The following is a 17,501-nucleotide window of genomic DNA, read 5'->3' on the forward strand; positions in this document are numbered from 1 at the left end:
ACAATTTAGTACGATTTGCTCATTACCCAATGACGGTTGGGTTTAGGGGTGGGGTTAAGTGCCACGCCTCCTTTTTAAAATCGTACAATTTCAACTGACAAAACGTAAAATACTTACGTTTTCTCTTGAGATCAATCAGGCTGGGATGCCCTGTTCTTGCTATGAGATGACAGTGCTAACCACTGAGCCACCATGTTGCTGGAAATACATTCATTCATTCATTCATTTTCTTTTTGGCTTAGTCCCTTTATTAATCTGGGGTCGCCACAGTGGAATGAACCTCCAATTTATCCAGCACATGTTTTACACAGCGGAAGCCCTTCCAGCTGCAACCCAATACTGGTAAACATCTATACACTTTCATTCACACACATACACTATGGACAATTTGAGCTTACACAATTCACCTGTCCCACATGTCTTTGAACTGTAGGGGAAACCGGAGCACCCAGAGGAAACCCACGCAAACACTGGGAAAACATGCAAACTCTACACAGAAATGCCAACTGACCCATCTGCTGGCTCGAACCAGCAACCTTCATGCTGTGAGGCGATAGTGCGGAAATACATCATCATACCAAAATAAAAGTCTTCCAATTGACGTGGATTTTACCTCAGACTATCTAAGATGTAGTCAGTAGGTGCCTTCTTTTCTCCAGCAGAAAGTGGATTTTTTAAATAAAACCGTTGATAATCTTTGATAATTCATATAATACAAATAAATGTTAGCCTTTCTATGAGAGTCAAAAAAAGCAAGTCACATATTGTAAAACTAATACCCACTGCTTCTAGCAATACACTGAGTTTTATGAAGCGAAAGAGCCACAGCCTCAGGCAAAAGTCCTGGAGTGACGTTCCATTTGCAAATAAATCGTTTCTGAGCCCTTGTTTTTATGTTTCTCATGGATGATGTAAAAAATTAAAAGGTTTTCATGAAGAAGTTTATTCACTTTAGAGTAGACTTACAGTCGCATTTCATAAAATTATTAGTTACTCTAAGAATTTAATAGCGGATTTGTTGTGTCATTGCATGTTACGTAAACAAACTGGTGATTCAGTTATTTGAACCAGAACAGTTCATAAAAAAGAATCAAATTTCCCCATTTGCCTTAGGCTGTGGATTACAAGTAATAATGTTTTTTAAAATGTTCAGTTCCTCACACAGACCAGATGCTTTGCTTCATAAGATGTGTATGTGTATTTCTAAAAGCCACATGTATTTATTTTGCATTCCCTGATATGATACATAATACCTGATATAATATATATTAATTCTCACAGCGATGCTCCCATTGACTCAAAGGTGCCATAGAATGAAAATATGTGTTAAAAATAGAAATAGTAAGAATAATAAGAGTTCAGTAAATGACATACTGTAAGATTCAAACATCATTGATTGTTGTCATGTAAATCCTGTAAGTGTAAAATTCTAGAGAATAACAGGCCAATTGCAACAAAACACAGACTCTGATGTTACACTCAGGATCATTAATATGCACACAACAGCAGCATTTGATTGGCCACAATGTTTTCTAGTGAAATAACAACAATCTTTTTTTCTATGTGAGTATTAAAGCCACTGGATCATGAGAGAAGAGCTCATTAATATTCATGACCCTTCCATATACGGTAAATAACGGTGCATTTTATCCTATGGCCACTATTAGAGTTGAAAAAGTATGTATAAAAAAGGCACTTGTGGCTAAACCATCCACCTTCTATTTAGATATTAGAGACAAATTTAAACTCATTGGGCCCTATTGTACACCTGGCACAATAAAGCGCAAGATGTGTAGCTATTTTCAGACCAGCGCAACTCTATTTCTCACATTTTGCGCCACCTTGTTTTTAATAGCAAATTCATTTGTGCCACTTTGTGGACTCATGGGTATGCCGGTCTAAAAAGGAGGTGTGTTAAAGAGCCCATATTATAGATGAAATAGGGTCATATTTAGGTTGTAAGGGTCTCCAACAACAGTCTAATATGCATGCAAGGTCAAACAACACTTTGATGGTCTTATAATATGCATTTATTTATACCTAGTTATCCCAGCGACTCCCATATGAATCGTTCAGCGATTCATTTGTACCCAAACCCGTCCTCAGCGCGAAGCTAATCTGCGCTGATTGGACCGATGACAGCCTGCTGTGATTGGTCGACGACACTGACAGGCTTCAGGGCGAGACAGAGTGAAATGCCCAGCAGATTATCAACAATATAAAAGTAGTCACAGTGCACACACGCTTCATAGTGGATTTTGGCTGCCAGTGGGTGAATGTAAATACAGACGATGGACTAGAAAATACTGACGACTAACTATTTTATCAAGCAAAAAGTCCAAGAACTGGCGAGGATATGTCCTAGCAGTCTACTTGCTCTTTTTACACACACGCACACACAGGGCCGGCGCGTCCAGAATAGAGACGGCGCGGCGGCGACACCTCCCTCCCCCTCCGCGTCCTCAGTTACATCCGCGATTACAACCCTAAGATTTCAACCGCGACACCCCCTAAAGTCCTCACTTTACAAACGGGTCCCTTTGATCACCCTTTGCCTAGAGCTTTACCCTATTCAGAGACACACACACACACACACATCAACCTCCTAAGAGGAGACACTCACACAAACGACCGTCCTCAGAGGAGCCACACACACATACATTACACACACACACATAGCTGACTATCCATAAACAAAGCGGCACGCGTCGCGTTTTCAACGTAGCTTTACACGCGATATGAGAATATAAAGAGTTAACCTGATACAGCACACGCGGTTACAAGTAACAAAACACAACTAAATGCATAATTTGCAAGCTAGAGTAAACGAGGCAACAATTTTAATCGCACGTACTTACACTGGTGAAATGGGGGAAGAAACTGATTCATGATCCACTGATCCTTGTTCTGACAGTCTTTACCGATCCTTCCTTTAACAAACTGATGAAGTCTTCTTTGTAAGCAGGTAGTTTCCAGAGGCTCTCGATCTGCTCAAGGCTAGGCTATATTGCTAAGGTTTCATCTTTGGGTGAACTGTCAATAATCTCCATCTGCACAGCGTGACTTCATTCTACCGGAGTCTGTGTGTGTCTCTCTGTGTGTGTGTGTGACTTTTTTCTGTTAGTGGGCGGGGCCGCAGGTTTCAAATCTCCCGGGCTTGCGCGTGCAACTACTTGTGTTTCGTAGCTGCGTCATCGCGAAACACCTAATAACTCGTTATCAAGACGACTCGTTTGAAGCACTATGAGTCGACTCTTTTATAGATGAATCAATAGTTTTAAACACTGTACACTTACAGATTTAAGCCTTAGCTGGATATTTCACTTCACTTAGAGCTGTGTGACACACTACATGGAAGGGCATTTTCAAAAAGCCATAATATGGGCTCTTTAAGGTACATTGTTGGTGTGTTGCTATTTTGAGGAACTGAAATAAACTGCGGCGCTGACCAACTGAAAGCTGGTCTAAAGTCCAGTGCAGAGCGCGTTACTTATGTGACTATGCAGGTCCAAAACACTTAGACATCGCTTAATACACACAGGATGTACAGCAATACACAAATATCATCATTCATTCGTTTTCTTTTCGGCTTAGTCCCTTTATTAATCTGGGGTTGCCCAGCATATGTTTGTACGCAGCAGATGCCCTTCCAGCTGCAACCCATCTCTGCAAACATCTATACACACTCATACACTATGGACAATTTAGCTTACCCAATTCACCTATACCACATGTCTTTGGACTTTTGGACTGTGGGGGAAACCGGAGCACCCGGAGGAAACCCACGCGAACACGGGGAGAACATGCAAACTCCACACAGAAACGGCAACTGACCCAGCCGAGGCTTGAACCAGCAACCTTCTTGCTGTGAGGCGACAGCACTACCTACTGCGCCACCGTGTTGCCTACACAAATATCTTTACACATAAAAAATTAAAGGATTGAAATGTTACAAAAATTATTATTTTCTACATAAATATAAAATCCACTGCCTCCATGCCTTCTTCATGTCGGGGGGCTTTTTTCAGTTTATTCATGACAATTTGCATTTGTATAATGTTATTATTAATAGCAGTATTATTTATTATATGCATATTTATTCATTCATTCATTCATTCATTTTCTTTTTGGCTTAGTCCCTTTATTAATCCGGGGTCGCCACAGCAGAATGAAGCGCCAACTTATCCAGCACATGTTTTATGCAGCGGATGCCCTTCCAACCGCAACCCATCTCTGGGAAACATCCATACACACTCACTCACATTCATACACTACAGACAATTTAGCCTTCCCAATTCACCTGTACCGCATGTCTTTGGACTGTGGGGGGAAACCGGAGCACCCTGAGGAAACCCACACGAACGCAGTGAGAACATGCAAACTCCACACAGTAACGCCAACTGACCCAGTCGAGGCTCGGACCAGCGACCTTCTTGCTGTGAGGCGACAGCACTACCTACTGCACCACTGTGTCGCCTATGCATATTTATATTTGTTTTAATAAAAACAAGTTTGTATTTGTCCACCTGTAGGGTTTTGGAGACATATGCATCACTATATGAAACAGAATAGGACGTGTGTTTGGATATAACTTATTTGTTTGCTGGAAATTGGAGCTGAATTTAGAAATAGTTTTGAAATTAATCTTTGTGCTTAACAAACGAAATTAAATATGTAGGCTAATGGATGTCTTTAGTGGAGTGCGTACAACACCGTTTCCTTATCTACGAAAGTAAAGGAGTAAAGTAAAGAGTAAAAGTAAAGTAAAGAGAAAGTAAAGAGGCCAAATGGAGGAGGCTCATTCTTTATCCTCAGGCTGCAGATAGTTTGTTTAACTGTTTTCTCGCTAGTGAAGTGTTCAATTTTTCCACTTACAAGGCCGCCATGTAAATAGCAAATGCACCATTGCGTGACGCAACTGACTCTTAGAGGGAATGGTAGATGAGACTCTGATTGGTTTAATGCACGTTATGCTCAAAACACACCCATAACTCATTAAGATAATAAGCACAACCCTGTTAGACCATGCGGCGCAGAGCGTATTTTTCCATCCGTAAAATAGCAAAAGTGCATTCGGAAACGCCTTTAATGCTTTGGCGCCATGCGATTTAGACTGCCCCTAGACCGTTAAAATACAGCCCATTGTATCAGTGCATTCTATGATACCTTTAAATTTTAATGATCATCCACAGTCTAAAATCTTCTGTAATGTTCTAAAGTTATACGCATACAATTATTAATAAGGCTCATCAGAGAGATTTGTGATTGAGATTGTGGAAGCTCAACTCATTTAATGTCAAGAGTTATATTGAAGGCCTTTGATAATTCGTTTGTCAAAAGTATTTTGTCCTATTATTTTATTTGTTGTTTTTCCTCACTGTCTATAAAGAATTGTCTCCAAGGAATTGTAAAGCTGGGCTCAAAAATTCTGACAGCACACACCCCGTAAACAATTATTTTGAGTGGATACTCCTTGGGCAACATCTAAGCACAATAAGATGGTCCACAAATCATTATACATGTACTTTTGTGCCCGAAGCAATTTGTTTACATTTTAAATGTAGCTGATCGATGGACTATTATTAATTATTTAGTTTCTTTTTTATTATTTATTTATTATTATTATTATTGTTTTTATTCTTATTCTTCTTCTTCTTCTTATTATTATTATTATTCATTCATTCATTCATTTTCTTTTCAGCTTAGTCCCATTATTAATCTGGGGTCACCACAGTGGAATGAACCACCAACTTACCCAGCATATGTTTTATGCAGCGGATGCCCTTTCAGTTGCAACCCATCACTGGGAAACACCCATACACTCACATTCACACACATACACTACGGACAATTTAGCTTACCCAATTCACCTATAGTGCATGTCTTTGGACTGTGGGGGAAAACGGAGCACCTGGAGGAAACCCACGCAGTCACAGGGAGAACATGCAAACTCCACACAGAAAGGCCAACTGACTTCTTGCTGTGAGGCGATTGTGCTACCCACTGCGCCACCGTGACACCCCTATTATTATTATTATTTATTATTTTTGTTTTAGTTTTTGCTTGTGCACTTGATGTTAAGTGTTGGTTTTTATTGTGTTAAGTGTGTCGTTCTTGTTATATGTGAAGCACCATATCATGTCAGAATGAACTTTTTGAAGGGGATTAATAAAACTTTAAACTAAAAATAACATCATCTACATAAAATGTCACTTCTGAGTAATCTATCACTTTACAAACGCATTGTATATTGACAGAGTAAAGACAACAAACCGTCTTTTGTGTGTCATGCCTTCGCCATTTGGCCATCCTCATGACAAAAGACTATTAAAAATTGAAGGTAAACTAACTCTGTTGCTTTGTTGATGTGTTATTCCGTGAATAATACCGTGTATGTCTAAAAGTTGGCCATCAGCTGTTTCTATTCCTAGTTATTTTTCACACATATGCTTATGCCGAACACAAATGGCATCCGTTTGGTAGAATGGCCCTCATCTCATCTTCCAATAAGTCAATGAAAAGCAAAAAGGATCCGCTCCATTTACCAGGCATTAAGAAACCATTACCAGCGAACATCAATCACATTGTTACAGTCTACTAACTGCCACGTTCATCTCTTTGACACAAATTTTCAAATCCTAATCACAGGGTATTAACATACTTGTGCATTTGCAGTCGGAATAGAAGAAGATAGAAATGACAGGAGAGGAGTGAATTTGGTTGAATAAACAACAGAATGTAGACGCCACTGACACCGGCAGATGAGTGTGTGCTAAAGGCTGCCAGAAAGCGTCACCGTCTGCAAAGGAGGGGTCAAAGGACACTGGTCATCAGGGTACAGCGACAGCTGACGGGGACAACAGGAATGCCATGTAGAGAAAGGTTAAAGGTAATGGGTTGCATAAAGAATGGCAGCTACAGTGCTCAATGTATGTGAGTAACCCCCTCACAAATCTCTTGTTTAAATGAATATTTCTAAAGGAAGCTTATATTATATATTATATTATATATATTATATTATATTCAGGCCCTTAGCCTGCCTGGTGAAAGGGGTGGTCCTTTTTTCTCAAAAAGGGGAGCTTTCTGCAGTTATACATTTTCTATTTAATTATGACATTTGAATACTGCATTTTAGTGACATTTCAAGCACAATTTTTAGCTGAATTAGCTTGTCGGATTGTCATCTTAACCACACTTTTTGGTGTACCAAAATATTTCCTAAAGATTTAGAATAAATAAATATGAAAAAAATACACATTTTTAAAATACAAATTTATTACATCATATGTTATTAGAAAAAAAAAAAAGAATCTGTGGCCTAATGTTATTTATTACGCAAATTATGCAAATGGTGCGTTTCCGAAAACCATCATTAGCCAACTAAGGTCTCAAGTTCTGTCCTTTTTTTTTTAATTCATGTTTTTTTTTTTTTTTATTCTGGTTCATGACAAAATAATACAAACACATATTACAAGTGATTACTTGTGGCCTACTAAATGTAAAGCCAGAATGAATACAGTGGTTACTAGGACAGAAGTACAGTATTGTTAGAAGAACCTGGTGAGTGGTTTTAAATTGTGTTACAAGACATTGTCACACAAGACCAAAAGTCTTCCCATACTGGGATACATACAGAGACCCCTGCTTTGTCCTTATTATGTAATTTGTAAAGTAAACGTTCGTACGAGGCTGTTTTAGTTATTATTTTGGCCCACTCTTTTAACTCTGGAATTTTGGGAGTTTTCCAGTGTTTTAAGATGACTCTAGCTGTCACTGAGATCCCCACCATGATGACTGTGAACTCTCCTTTTGTAATATTTGGCATCTGTTCCCTATCTCCCAGTAAGCATAACCTTGGTGACAGTGGTATTAATGTTCCAAGCCATTTACTTAAAATATTTAGGGTTTGGTGCCAAAAAGGCTGAACTAGTGAACAGTCCCAAATACAATGAATAAATGTAAGTTCTGTCCTTTTAAACATAGTTCATTGATTTGGCGTTTCCCAAATCCCTCGTTCCAATGAGCATTCACAATTTGCGTGGCAAACTTGTATGTTTCCAACTACACCTCTGTAGATGAAGCTGTAGTTAGAAGTATAGTTCCTGGCTGTATTCTATTCCCAGTTATCCCCCCTATGCCCTATTCATTTAGAACATTCCTACATTTAAACTCGGGCTGATTTTAAAAAAGCATTAAAGTCATCTCTCTTAGGTGTAATTTGCTTGCAAAGTATTTTTACAGTTCAGTTTTTGCGATCTTCATGTTGACAATTGCATTCCCTTCGTAGTGCACTTTAAAAACATTTATGCCCTTTTAAACGCAGCCGTGGCTCGTGATGAAAGCTATAGGTGACCTATTATTTAAAAGTGGAATTTATGTTACGTCTCCAAAGCTTGTGAAAGCAAAAATATATAGCATACATTAATGCTTTTAATTTATAGTAGGGTATTTATTAAGAAATGCGTCTGCACTATAGGCCTATATGACATGAGCTTGTTGGTTAAAACATTTCTGCAATAGTTTGAATGTGTCAAATTGTAAAAGTACACTTTCAAAAAATAATTAAACAATATCCTACTTAATAATAATAATAATAATAATAATAATAATAATAATAATTATTATTATTATTAAATATATATTTTTTCTTGTCTTAATAAATGGCCTACTGTAAATTACAACCATTAGCCTAACAATTTATATGATTTATATGAGATTAGAGTGTTAGCTAAGTGATTTTATGTTTTAGAATAGAATATGGAATATTCTCAATAACATTTGTAAAGGAAACGCAGGCCCTATATGTGTTCTTTACATATATTTCCATTAATATAAAAAACGAGTGCAGGTTTTTACCAAAATTAACATTGGATTTTTTATCTCTAAAGAAGTTGTTACACCACCCTGTTTAGAGCATCATTATGGGCGTTTTATGTTATAACTAACGTGGTTAAAATGATGGATCTGTGACAAAGTAGCTACGGTTTTGGGAAACACTCGTCACTACATCCTTCTTCTCCCAAACGATGCATTGTACTATGATAGTTCAACCACGAGTTATGTCGTTTTTTGGGAAACGCACCCCTGGCCAGCATATTTAACTTTCCTCAGTCAGAATTTGGCCATTTGAATAATAAAAAAATTCATAATATAATAACATAATTTAATAATAACAATAACATAATAATAATAATAATAATAGAGATAATAATAATAGAGCTTAATGATTTTTCAAGCCTTTCTTGTAAAAAAATACAAATTTCCAGCTACCAACAGTAGCCAAATTAGTGTTCAAATTAATCTTTAAATGGGCCGCTTCACTTCTTTAATATGGTGCTTCACAACTTTTTATTGATGATTTTTTTGTTTTAAGAATAAGGTCCTAGATTTAGAATAGTAGTTACTTATAAAATATTTTCTCCATTTAGAAACAACTGATTAGCTGAAGTCACACAAGCGACAGCCAACATAGGATTCCGCTTGATCTTAAAGCCTTTTTTTATCATTTTCACGGCATAGCAGTCAAAATAGTAAGAATGAGCTCATGTATGGGACAAATTCTGGACTTTTGATAGTAAAGGGGTGGGTCTTTCGAACCATTTAAACCAATAACCAATTGTAGTTGAAACTTTTTTTCCAATATTTTGCATTTAAATGTATTATCTTTCTATTTCTATAGACGTTCGATGACCAAAATATATTTTTTAAATAAATATATCCCTTTAATTAATCTGTTTTGTTCCAATATACACTAAATATATAACCTATAGTCATGGAGATATGGATAAAAATATTTATTTTTAAAATGTTAGTTTACTTAACATTATGTTGAGTTACTTATGTTGAGTACTGTAGGACCTGCTTTAAGCAAAAGGAAAAAAAATCTTCTGTATACTGCGGCAAGACAGCAGAAGCCATCTGAAAAAACAAAACAGACAGGAGAGGAGAACAAACAGGGCAGCTGACATGTGCATACACACACATACACACACACACACACACACACACACACACGAAGAGTTCACTGTGGCAACGCACAAGACGAGCAAAAACTCTACTGCAGTTTAACTAGACAGTACAGTAAATAAATCTGTCTGAAGCGATGGCTACAGCAAACGTCTCTGATTTATCAGGAGAGCTCTTTCCATGACATTCATTAAGTGTGAAACTTTCACAATACCCTAAAGCTTGAATGTGCTCATTGTAAATTGACAAACATCCATTTCCCATGAAGTAATTATTCAGCAGGGAAAGAGACGACGGTTTGTGCATCGTTGCACGCGTGTCCTTCATACTGACACACACACACAAACATGAAGCACAGAACAGTGAGTGTTGTGTTTCTGTACAGTATATGAGCACAGACTACTGCTACATACAGTTAAATGTGTCCTTCACGAATGATCCATAATGTGTGGAGTGGGTGGTTTAAATGCGACATATAATAGACATTTAAAAGCTTAAAATGCTATTATTGAAGTTCGATAATTAAGGCTTGTAAAAATGATGTAAATTTGTGCATAACTGTTGTTCAAGTCATGAATAATAATTCCGTGAAGTGACATTAACCAGAACTGATTAGCATAAAGGTGGATGTTTGTAGGTGAACAGTGAACACCAGCCATAAATGAAAGATAATGAACTGCTGGTGATGTACATGGTGAATATTAAAAGAGGGATTTATAAGCATCTAAAGTGTAACATCATTTAAATTGTACTATTTGCTATTGTATTTTTATTCTTAGAGAATTAACATAATGACTGTCAAACATTTTTAGCATGATTTACTGAAGATTTCCAGTAAAATGTACTTCAGTGGAACTATAGATAGCAAAAACACATTCAATATCACAAATAAACTTTAAAAATCAGATTAATAACTAGAAAAAAAATCATTTGATGACATATTACTGATATATAGTAACATGTTGGAATTATAATTATTGTGAAAAGCGCTATACAAATAAACTTGAATTGAATTGAATATCATACTAATAATCACACTGAAACCCCAAAAATACTAATTAATTGTCATTTTGAATTCTTTAACTTTACTACTATCCTTCAAACCACTATGTTATACCCATTTGTCAAAAAAATCGTTTAAAATTGAATAAAATATGAATATATAAAATGTAAAATATGAATATTTTATTGTAATTTCTTCCAACTTTCAAATAAAGCTGTTTTAATTCAAATTGAAATGTTATTTATTTATTTACTTGTTTTGTTGTTTGTTATTGTTTGGCAGAATGTTCATGTAATTTCATCTATAGACCCTTTTGAGAGATGTAAACAATAACAATGGTCCTAACCTATTTGCTATTTTACATTTTTAATTTCTATAGCTTCAGAGAATCGAAAAAGTTCAACATATTGATAAATAATGTTACAGCATGTTACAGTTAAATTGCCTCTTGTTACAGTAATGAAGTCATTTGACAACAAGCAGGAAATGTTCATGGGCCAAAGACAAGACCACATTGAAATGTTCTATAAATTAAAAGTACTTGTTTTTCCAAAAGCCATACAATTTTTGTGTCCTTTATGGGATCAAAAATTTTATAATTGAAGCAAAAAGATCTGGTTGATGATTGATAAAACAAAGCTGAACTGAAGAGTTATTGGTAACCCAAAAGCTGAAATTAAAAGTAAAACCAAACAACAAATTGTAACCTGAAATAAAACTAACTAGGGCTCCTAGGGAAAAATAAGACATTGCAATATTTAGTTTTTCTGCAATATAGGTAGCGCTATGAAAATCAGTTCACAATTCTTTCATTCATTTAGACTGATTTGGGATTATTCTGGGTGTGAATCATACATACAACATAATAAACCATTTTAAAGCATGAATGAATACAACAGAGCAAATATAAAATAAAATAAAGATTGCTTTATGGCCTTCTGGGGAGTACAGATATTGAATAATCATATGTAAAATAGCACTGTATTGTCTTCATTGTATAAATAGTTAAATAAAATGAATAATTATTAAGGTTACACAGGTTTCTTGTACTTGAATTCACAGTCACAGGCCTTAAAAACAGATGCAGATGATAGATTTTTATTCTATTTTGGTTAAACTACAACTAAATGTTTTCGAAATTATGGCTCTTGCTCAATTATAATCTCAACGTTGCAGATCCTGCGATGTGACTATTGTAGACGCGCACATTGCGATATCAATGCTGAAACGATACATTGTGCAGCCTTAAATAACAAAACTAAAAGAAAAGAAAAATATAATAATATAATAAAAATAATAATATTGGGAAAATGGTACAAAAATGGCTCTACTGAACCATTAAGCTGTAAAAACATTTAAAATAGTATGATAGAAAAGCCAAATGACACAATAATGTGAGTAAACACAACTTTCATTTCATTTTCTACCACCATTGGTAATTATATAACTGTTAAAAACCGCATCAACAACAGTAATCAAATATTTACAATCACGCGCGTGTTTTGAAGGGAACAACATGCTGAGCAGGCCTCATGGTAATATTGCAAAGCAGTACAGATGTTCTTGTAATAAATGCATATGCCATCTATTAATCAAAACTTGCACAGAAAGACATCCAGAACCAATGTTTAACATTGCGAAGCATTTTTTATTCAAGCGCAAAAGTAAAAAGCCAAACTCTCTCTAAAACTGCTGTATATGCTTATTTCTCACACAAAGCTGTTGCACTGTGTATAAAACAATACAGTACTTTTATAATACTTACATTTCAATGAAGTAAAGCTAAAGACTTTTCAGAATAAGATTTTCCTTTAAACCTATGAAAATAAATTGAAATTTGATCTCGTTTTTCAGAACCGCTGCTTACCTGTCACTTGCAGCACCTGGAGACTCCGCCCCCAACCTGCATCTCTCCAGCTGATTGGCCACAATCTGTCTCTCCTCCTCGAGTTCTCTGGTAAGCCGTTCAAACTGGAGCTCCTTTCAAAAAGACAAAAAAACCGTCACCGTCGCTGTCTTCCATCAATAAAAAACAATCCATAACGTGACGGCAGCACACCCTTCATACCCGCTTTCAGTTATTACAATAATTTAGCTTCAAAATGCATACATTTAATCCTGAACTTCCATCCTGTCTTGCTGCTCTTTACTTCTCAATTTGTGGCCTCTTGCCTCTTGCTCTGTCCCTGAAGCCTTGGTCTCTGTGTATGTGTGTGTGTGTGTGTGTGCAGTGCATGTGTGTTTGTTTATGTGTGTGTGTGTAAGAACACACACACCCTGCACTGTTGGCCTGCCTCTCTCTAATAGAGACAGACTCGTTGATGCAGCTGCCCTTAAAGGAGACACACACTAGCTATGTTTCCGTCCACATATTTTTATGCGCATTTTAGGTTATTGTATAAAAAAACACTGAATGGAAACACCACGATGCGCATAAACTCTAAAAATGTGCATAAAAACATATGTGCTCAACTCAGACTGATAAAAAAGCAATTAGTTTATCAGATTAAAAGATATTCACATGATGGAAACACATTTGCTTGGTTTCCATCCCAAATGTGCAAAATCATAATATTGCATAAAACATTAGAGAATAAAGAACAATTTCCATACTATGAGATCGAGAGGATATAAATCATCACTTCTTTGGAAATTACAGCAATATACAAATTATTAAAGGTGTGACATCACTCTTTTTTTTTTTTTTTGCTTCATAGTAGATAAGTTGGGCCTCTGATGTCAGAATTTAACATTGCTGTTCCTGGGTAATTTACATCAGTGGTACCGGTCTGTGGATCAATTGGTACCGGGCCGCACAAGAAAATATTAATTAATTCCATTTTATTTTACTATCTGAGTCTAAAGAATCTTTTATTTAAAAAAAAAACGTTTATTTTGAAAAATGACCGTATTTTCTCGCTTACATCTCGGTCACTTGAGCTAAAAGTGAACCCACAAGCAGCAAAAAGAGTAAGAAACAGATGTCTTTGGAAAGTTTCTTTGTAAAGGGGAAAAGGCCCCACAAACTGCCAAGGAATAGATCTGCAACCCATTTGTCAACAAATCAGGTGAATTCACCATGTCTGTGTAAGAAAAAGATCAACTGCTGGAGATCGCAAATGACTGTGGCCTTTTAGGGGCCATTTGTATATTGTGCTTTTCTAAAGTTTGCATTATTTCCAATGGAGGTGTGCGGCTTGACGCACTCGCGCCTTCTAGACGCATGCGGCTGAATGAATGCTGCGAGTGCACCACGAGACATGTGACAAGAACTGACCGATCAGCTTCAGCTTGTATGAAACACATTTCGGTAGACTAATTATTTCAGACAAACACAGAACACCCAAACACTGCAGTGCCTTGTAATTTTTCCCATAAATAAAACATGTATCAGAGTGACAGCAATGTTTTGTCAGCTTGTCATCCTCTGAGAAAACAGTTGATGGTCACCTAGAAACCTACGACTTACCTTTGCATGGCTTACATGACCCAACCGTAAAGACGTTGGATTTACTCTCATTGTAATTTTATAAAATGGTTTACTAGATTTTGTATGCAAAAACCTTTTTAAATTTTAGCTTTAAATGACAATAAGCAACCACCCTGCCCATTTACCAAAGTTATTTAGCTATTTACCATATAAATTCCTTGACGCACATCAAAAATTCATACACTTTGGCCTCAGCTGATGATGTAATTGGATAACTAGGCTAAAACCCAATTTATACACCAGCATTGAGTGAACACTGTACATCACACAGAATCCCTGCATGTAGATGATGCTGTTGTGAGCATTTATACTTCTGCATTCTGTCTGTGTTGCTCTGCAGCAACACTTACGAAAACCTAGTAGGCGTTGGGGTTTCTATGCTCCACTGTGTCGAGTTTTTTGTTCACGCCAGAGATGTGTGCAATGCTACTGTAAGAGTAGTTCAAATTCACATTAATTCTGGTAAGAAAGTTGTCAACTTTTATGAAGCAGTTCCTAGAGAAACAGAATATTAAATGAGAAAACAGTGGGCGTGGCTTGTTTTTTGATTAGATCTGAAGTAGCCATTTCATTCAGTAAGATCGGGAAAAGGGTTTCAGAAGAGTTCTTACAACCTAACAGATACCTCCTTCTCATTGTTTCTGTTTGTTGTCAAAACTGACAGTTGGAGGGGCGTGGTTAATTATGCTAGCCACGCCCAATACCTCAGACATACATAATCTGAGAATTTAATTTAAAATAAACAGGAAGTGCATTTTCAGATTTTAATATCAGATTACAAGGACAAACAATTTTTTTTCTCTTAATGACATGCAATTGTTAACCACAAAACTAGCAATGTGAGCTAACAGAAACATATGGTTAGTTTTGATTTCATTTGTACTTTAAACAACTTTAATCATAAAATAAACACAAAAGAAAGTTTTCATCCTGAGCTCCTCTGTGGGGCTTAGGGCTTGTTTCTAATGAGTGGTTCAATACAGTACAGTACAGTATGGTCCGGTACTGGTCACCCCGATCAGGCATGCATTTCCACTGCCAACAGTACCCTTACTTGGTAGGTGTGGTGAATGTTGATCAATGTCATGACGAAGAAAGCCGAACAGGTCATTAACATATTGCATCTTTTGCACTTAACTTCATTATTTTAAATGTAGAAGCACGGTAAGCACACACAAATAGAGAAAGGAAGCTGTGCCTCTTGCACTTTCCACATTACACAACGTGAATGGTCTCGGAAACAACAATGGAGGACATACAGTAGATCCTGTTCTTTGTTCTAGGCATGTGGCTGTTTGTCACAAGAAGATGACAATGCTTCAGCATGGTTTATTTCTGTTTGCATCATTTTAGGCCCCGTTTACACTAATACGCTTTAGTTTTAAAACAGCGTTTCACCTAGCATTTCTGAACAGTTCTCCGTCCACACTACCCTACACCACACTACACAAAATGCACATCACATGACCACACACACACTCTGGCATGCACTGCAGCATGTGCGCGCGTCGGCAGTCAGCGGGTGCTTTGACCACAGAACCCCAGGTGAGAGCGGTGCACATCGGACGGTTCATCAAGAATCTACCGCTGGATTTCATCTCACGATATTTGTTAAACGTGATATTTAATTCATCTTATTGTCTCTATCTAACAATATATTCCCTGACTTTGGTCTTTTGAATCTATTACTAGTTCTCAGGTAACGTGTTTTGGCTGAGCGCATAGATAAATTAATATATTAATTAATGTAACCGCAGACACTGATTCTGCACATTTGAACGATTGCTTGCATTTATTTCCTATAATGTATGAACTTATTGTACGTTATCCTTTTATAATGGCCATTATTGATTACTAAAACTGATATTCAGCAAAATAGAGGGTATGTGTCATATTTTTCACTGAAAATGAAAGGGGGCACTTATGTTTTAGGGTCTGTTTTGTTATAAATATGCATACAGTGAAGATGACGCTCATACAAATACGTTGCTACACAAAGTAGTCACGGTGAATGAAGTTATAAAGTACACTGTTCCCTTTGAAGATTTACCCGACGTGTCCTCGGGAGTTTGTTTTCCATATCAAACTTGCGAAGTCTGAACTTACAAGGTAAGGATGCAGGACAGAACTTTGTCTACTTATTATTAAGGAAAAAGCCCCAATCAGAATGTCTGCTGCCCCGCCTCCATTTTGAGATGTCTCAGTTTCCCCCCATTAATACTAACACGAAGCAGCAGTGTCTTAAAATTAAAACGGCCTCTTCAGCGTTTCCGCTTTTGGTGTTCGAAAACTCCAGGGTATTGTGGACGGAAGGCGTAACTGTAGCAAAACTTACGCATTTTAAAACCTTAGTATGGGGTCATGTCTCGGCTATGTATTTTAAATAGTGCTTTCAGTGTTGTTATTTTGCTGGGTTGTTGCACACGCAAATAGACAACTCTCTGTAAACCAATGGCATTTGGCAGCAAGTCTAGCTCCACCCTTTTGGTACCGTACTGCACTCAAAAAAATATCTAAAATGAGCTAAAGCACACAATTCTTGAGATTTTTTGAGACAGCTTAGTTGTTTTATGTTCAATCCACTTAAACGCTAATAGTTAACTTAATTGATTTGTGTTCGGACAACATGAATGTATTATGTGGAACCCTGCATTTTTACATGGTGTTGCTCTAGGTACACTGTAAAACATGTGCACATTTTCCCCAACATAAATTAAATTAATCAATTAAATTTAAGTGGATTAACATAAAACAATTGTCCCCAAAAAACCTCAAGAATTGTGTTGTTTCAGCTAATTTTGAATAAGTAATTTGAACAAGCAGCAACATTTTTTTTTTGAGTGTACCCTTGGTAAAGGGTGCCAAAAAGCAGTACAGTATAGGTTCGCTGTTTTGGTACCTTGGAACGGACATAAATACATACTGTACTGTACTGTAATCTACCCAACCGTGCCGCTCAGTGGAAAAAGACCATAAAACAAGCACACCACCGGCCTCGCTTTCATGGCTCTCAGCCCCACCTATACTTTCACAGCTATACCA

At 36.8% G+C, this 17,501-nt stretch overlaps 1 protein-coding gene across 4 annotated transcripts in view; it reads right to left on the reverse strand.

The window, feature by feature from the left end:
• pkp4 (plakophilin 4) overlaps positions 1-17,501 on the reverse strand; it is a 96,850-nt gene that overhangs the window by 59,479 nt on the left and 19,870 nt on the right. For all 4 annotated transcript variants that reach the window (XM_056459622.1, XM_056459621.1, XM_056459626.1 and 1 more), the window contains exon 3: positions 12,837-12,949. In XM_056459622.1, the coding sequence (XP_056315597.1) occupies positions 12,837-12,949 (113 nt within the window). The remainder of the gene's footprint in view (positions 1-12,836; positions 12,950-17,501) is intronic.

This window comes from Danio aesculapii, chromosome 6 (assembly GCF_903798145.1).
Source record: "Danio aesculapii chromosome 6, fDanAes4.1, whole genome shotgun sequence".
Taxonomy (NCBI): domain Eukaryota; kingdom Metazoa; phylum Chordata; class Actinopteri; order Cypriniformes; family Danionidae; genus Danio; species Danio aesculapii.